At 38.6% G+C, this 6,049-nt stretch overlaps 1 protein-coding gene across 5 annotated transcripts in view; it reads left to right on the forward strand.

Moving 5' to 3' along the window:
• Positions 1-6,049, forward strand: part of kalrnb (kalirin RhoGEF kinase b) — a 66,807-nt gene extending 60,758 nt beyond the window's left edge. For all 5 annotated transcript variants that reach the window (XM_043241754.1, XM_043241755.1, XM_043241757.1 and 2 more), the window contains 7 exons: positions 47-139; positions 1,225-1,275; positions 1,387-1,464; positions 2,027-2,212; positions 2,307-2,478; positions 2,576-2,742; positions 4,668-6,049. In XM_043241754.1, coding sequence (XP_043097689.1) covers positions 47-139; positions 1,225-1,275; positions 1,387-1,464; positions 2,027-2,212; positions 2,307-2,478; positions 2,576-2,742; positions 4,668-4,886 — 966 coding nt within the window. In that variant the 3' untranslated portion in view covers positions 4,887-6,049. The remainder of the gene's footprint in view (positions 1-46; positions 140-1,224; positions 1,276-1,386; positions 1,465-2,026; positions 2,213-2,306; positions 2,479-2,575; positions 2,743-4,667) is intronic.

The raw sequence follows: 6,049 nt of genomic DNA on the forward strand, positions 1-6,049 counted from the left end.
TGAAGTAAAGTGTTTAATCAGATGATGTTGTCGGTGCTTCTTTCAGGAGGTTCAGCAGGAGGTGAACTCCAGACTGTCCATCAGTGATTACCTGATCAAACCCATCCAGAGAATCACCAAATACCAGCTCCTGCTCAAGGTATTAGCAACTGAATGACACAGTCATTATACAGCTATAATACTTAATATAGCTAAATATAGTCGCTATCATAAGAGCATAGATTTGCATCGAAACCGTACACCACTTTTTATGAAGTCTGGGGGCAGTTTTTCAACTAGTTTGAGTAATAATGTTAAATATTATTGCAGTTTTATTTTACTATATATATTAAGACGTAATTTAATGTAATTTCATCGGCGTCACATATTTTGCAAATCATTCTAATATGCTGATTTGTTTGATAAGCATTTCCTCTTATTATTTTTGCATTTTTCTTTAATGCATTTATTTGAAGTATACGCTTTTGTAACAACGATAGCCCTTGCTGAATTAAAGCATTAAGTTCTTATTAAATCTTACTTTTGTATATAGGGACCAGAACGTAAAAGAGACATTTGAGCAGCCACCCAGAATGCAGTAGCCATTACAAGGCAACCCATTAAAAACACCCAGGCAAACATTATGTCGGCATCACACTTCGTGATTTTCAAGCCTCATTTACACAGTCGCTGGAGAATCGGGGAGCCTTTACCCGCATACTCGTCTCTCGGCGGGTCAGTGCTAGCAGATGGTTATTCTTTACAGAGTGATTTTCTGTGGTTCTCCTCCCCTTAACTAATAAAATAAGAGCTGGAGTGGTGTGTGTTTATTGTATTGAAAATCCTTTTTCTCGCTAAAGCTGCACGCACGACAAGCCCTGAAGGAACAAAAAAATGCCTTCATAAGCCAGTCTGAACGCTGTCCTAATTCAGTCTGTTACAGTTTGCACGGCGGTCTTGCTTTTATATCGCATTTCTTTTGACAGGGAATTGAAAAAATATGTCAGTTCAGTCTGTCACCTGTTTTAGCAAAAACAGACACTTAATCCAAAATCGATATAAAAATACTGCTCATATTTATATTAGTAGTAGTAGTAGTACTACGGAATGGACATATTACATATTTTGATTTCATATTTATCTTTAACAAAAAAAAAAAAAATATATATATATATATATATATATATGCAGTATGGTAAAATTATTATCCTATTTTAATTTTCCTGTCTTATTTTCTATTTGAAGGACTTTTTGAAGTACAGCACTAAAGCAGGTCTGGATTGTAAAGAGACAGAGGTAGGTCACTGAAGCGATTTTATATTTATGTGTATAATTTACACCACAAACACTTCTCCTATCTTTAGTGTCCTGTCATGTTTTGACATTGGTGTAATTTCTGTCCTGCAGAAAGCAGTCGAGCTGATGTCCCTGGTGCCCAAACAGTGTAATGACATGATGAACCTTGGACGATTGCAGGGCTACGAGGTAAACTCACCTTGTTAAATTGTTATTTAACTGCAGTTATTACAGTTACATATGTAGTCTCAAAGGTGAGTTAGATTTGGTTGACTGCCAGAAGCAGTAAGCGCCGATGTAAAATTAGACTGGCAGTTACAGTTTCTCAAAGCAACATGACACATCAATTAGTGTAATAATAGAGTTCTACCATTATACTAACACATCAGGTTTATACGGAAAGTGTAGCGACAGATTACATCTGTTAAACAACAATAGACCAATCAGTCTGACATAATAGAGTAATGAAAAATGCAGTTATTTTAGGGTAGCTGCTAACTGCACAAACTGCAACGGGGAGATGTATACATGCAATTATGAGTTTAGAATTTAAAACTTCATTTAAAAATGTTTTAAAAAGTCACGGTTATTAGAAAAACACTCATAAAAAAAAATTCTCCCCATTAGAAAATCAAATCTGCTTACAAAAAAATTCCCAGGAAAAAACCCCCTCACTATCTTGAAGTATCAGGTGATGAAACGCTTCTGTAAGCATCAGTGCTTTGACGATCGCTTGTGTTTCTTTGCACAGGGCAAGCTGACAGCTCAGGGAAAGTTATTGCAGCAGGACACGTTCTTCGTGACAGAGCAGGACTCTGGCGTTCTGTCCCGCAGTAAAGAGCGCAGAGTGTTCCTCTTCGAACAGATCGTCATCTTCAGCGAGCTGCTCCGGAAAGGCTCGTCCACACCGGGGTACCAGTTCAAAAAGAGCATCAAGGTACATATTCAGCACGAGCTGATTCAAGTCCAGTTTGAAACGAAACGCCCAACTTTTTTTAATCGTCTTTTTCATGCAAACCTCTTGTGCGCAGGTGAGCTACCTGAGCATGGAGGAACACGTGGAGAGCGATCCCTGTAAGTTTGTGCTGTCGTGTCGCGGCTCATCTGAACGACTGACGCTTCAGGCCGCTAACATCGACATCAAGAAAGAGTGGGTTCAAAGCATCCGAGAACTGCTGGACATGCAGATCAACTTCCTCACTGGTGAGCGCATTACCAAACGGTTAAAGGAATAGTTCGCGCCAAAACTGGAAATTGGTGGGATCATTCATAACCTGCCCCTCATCTGTTTGTGATCAAGCTCTCCAGAACCCACAGGAGTACCAGAAGAAAGAGAGTGGAGGTTCTTTGAGCAGGCAGTTGTCCAATAGCAGCCGTTCTTCATCCTCTCACCCCTCCACCCCCCTCAAACCCAACACCGCCCCCAATGGAAGCCCCGCCCACAAGACCAATAAGCATGTAGAGGAGGTGAGCATGATTCAAAATATTACATCGGTCTTACATCAATGAGTGTTTTCAATATTACAATATTACAACATTATTAATTAAAAAAAGTAATCACATATTAATAATTGATGAAGTAAAGGCTCCAACTGAAGACAAAACATTGCATTCATGTGTCAGATGAAAATGCCATATACACAAATGTGGCTTTAGATATTATATTGTTTTATGTCCTTATCATTGAACTCATGATATCATGAACGCTTCAAGCTTGAATTGCTCTGATTTGAGCTAAATTCTAGCATAATGATAGAAATCTGTGAAAAACAAAAATAAATAAATATTTAATTAAATAAAATGTATATTTTAAATCGAACAAATGTTATTATGGTTTCATTCTGTTTTTAAACAGTGGTCAGAAATCATGAAAGTAATCCCAAATTAATTTTCTAGGTTGCATTTATTATGTCTTTTTCACAGTGGAAAATATTTACCAAAGAATACGCTGGAGTCGTTTTTTAAAGTAGCCTCTCAAAGACTTAAGTAAAACTGTATCATGTTGTGAAATATTATTACGATTTCAAAATATCTTTTTAATAGTGTTTCAAATGTAATTTATTAATGCAAAGCTACATTTTCATCAGCCATCAGTCACATTAAATCTTTTTAATATACCGATTTGGGTATGAAAATGTATTATTATTATTATTTTATTTTCAGTGATATAACAACTGTGCTGCTTAATATTTTTATTGACAGTTTACATTTATTCGTTCAGTATTCTTTGATGAATAGAAAGGTCAAAAAAAGAATAGCATGTGTTCACAATATATTTGTTTGTAACAATGTTCATCATATCTGATCAATGTAATGAATCTTTGCTGTGAAAGTACTAATATAAAAACAAAAGATTTAACTGATCTTCAACTTTTAAATGTTAGTGAAGCTCTCTTTAGATATATATATTAGAGGGGCTTATTGTATTTTAGGGTCTTTAGCATCAAAAAGTTGACCATCTTTCTCCCCAAAAGCTCTTGAATGAAAGCACCCTAATCAGCCAGTGACAGGAGACCAATTATCTCAATAGCATTCTGTGCTTAAACAGGCTCGTGTAATCTAACTAAATCAATTAGTTATCCGGACCGTTTTAATTAGCGTCTCATCCAGGCCAGACAGACGTAATTAAATGTAATTAGTTCACACTGCACTAGTGTTTGCGTCTCCTCACTGAACTGGATGTGTCCGTGCTGCAGTGCTCTGAAGTTCCACTCTAATTATCTTCGAGGGAAGGAGAGGCGCTGCTAGTTATTCTTAGTGGGGAGAATGGCCTAGTTTTCCAGCCCTGCCCGTGTTCTGTACCTGTTTCTCCTCTCAGTGGGGTCTCCTTCTTCTGTTCCATTCTGGCTCGCTGTCTTCCTTGTTCTCTTTCTTCTCACTGCAGTCTCTCACTCTCTCTCTCTCTCTCTGGTGAGCTTGTATCTTGGCCTTGGCGCACTCCGCTTTTTTTTCTGCGTCCCTAATAAATCACTCTGTCACTGAATACCAGACCGAAGGAGCCGCTCGCTACTTTTTATTTTTAAACGTCTACGCTTTTCGCCCCAGCTATTTATTTCTCGTGCCAGGTCAAGGTTAACGGTGAGGAACAGACTTTTGTCTGTGTGAAGCTTTGTCCTGATTCGTCAGTGTTCGACCCTGCGTTTTAAAGCATTTCATTTGTAAAAAAAAAGATGTGTTTGATTGCAGTTCACGAGCTTCTGAATCAGAGTGAGGGAGTCGGGTCGCACATTCACAAATAATTCGAGGTTCTCCAGGTTTTCAAACCGAGATAGCAACAAAATAGCCAAAACGTACTGACTGCAGTATCGGTTTTATTGATTTTACCATTTGTGCATTCTTGATCAGAATGTTTTTGTGATCTTCAGATGTGTTTCGTTTTTTTGTGTTTCCAGGATCTGGACGAGGGGGAGTGTAACGGCCTGTCATCGGTGCTAGTGACGCAGGATTACAGCGCCGTGAAGGAGGACGAGATCTGCGTGGTGGTTGGTGAGAAGGTACAGATCCTGGCGTCCAATCAGCAGAACATGTGCCTGGTTTACCGACCTGCAAACAGCCAATCGCCTGCTGCAGAGGGCTGGGTGCCGGGTCACGTGCTGTCCTCGACCCGGTAAAGCCACGCCCCCCTCAACACCTCGGAATAAACCACTACTCCCATTCACCATTCAGTTTCACCAGCCTACTCTGGGAAAGCATGCCGAGACATGCCACTCAACCACCTGCTAAGCTACTGTCGGTCAGTCAGAACAGGAAGTCCCGCCCCCGTTCCCCCCCGCCGCCGTAAAAGTTGAGGACTAAAGATGCACGCCGCGAAACATGGTGCGATATCACCTCCCATAGTCGATATGGGGCAAAAAAAAACTAACTGTAGAAAAAAAGGAAGTTCGAGAAAATATATTATATTGCTAATAATTTAAAAAAAAGATTGTGTTGTATAGAGAGGAAACTGAGGTGAATTTGTCAGTGATTTAACGTGTGGATGTGTATGGATGTTAACGTCGTCCTTTCTCATCAACATGCTCCATTACGCGCAACGGACTGTTTTTAAATGGGGCTCTCCCTTTTTTCCCTGTCTGTCTATGCCAAGTCATTTGCACACTGTGTATATTTTCTTTTACTGAGATTTTATTTTTGAAAAGCTTTTTTTTTTTTCTCCCAAGTGTCTTATTTTTACAGCTATTAGGCGTGGCACATTTATTATTTTCTTTCAGTTCTGTCAACCAGTTCAGTGTTCTGTACAAAGTATTCTGCACTTTTCCAACAAATAGTATCGCAATGACGGCAAGTTGTGCAATACCACAATCGTCACAATGCTCATAACTGTACTTGTAACTAAAGATTTAAATGTATTATTCTGTATCATTTTAAATTTGTACATAATATTTTTGACATTGCCATAATAGATACACAGCAGAGGATAACGGTCCCTCTATTCCTGTCAGGCTCGAGAAAACAAAAAAAAAAACCAACAAAAAAAAAACCCTGGTAGTCTGCACTGCCTCCAAAACCCAACCCTCTGATTTTTACATTCGACATCATCTGATTTAGTATGTAATAAGTTATCATCTGAATCATATCAGAACAGATGTTTACTCAAATTAGTCGATTAAAAATGGATGTTGTTGATTTCTGAAGAGTAGTCTCTGGTGTCAGCGTTCAGATCTCAGATATACGTGTAAATAAACGTATAAAAATAAAAATAATTCTAGCAGGTATTTCACTTGTTAAACTCTGGAATGTTGTTCATAATAAAGCTGACAATTTTTCATCTTGGAAA

The sequence above is a fragment of the Puntigrus tetrazona genome, chromosome 6 (genome assembly GCF_018831695.1).
Source record: "Puntigrus tetrazona isolate hp1 chromosome 6, ASM1883169v1, whole genome shotgun sequence".
NCBI lineage: Eukaryota > Metazoa > Chordata > Actinopteri > Cypriniformes > Cyprinidae > Puntigrus > Puntigrus tetrazona.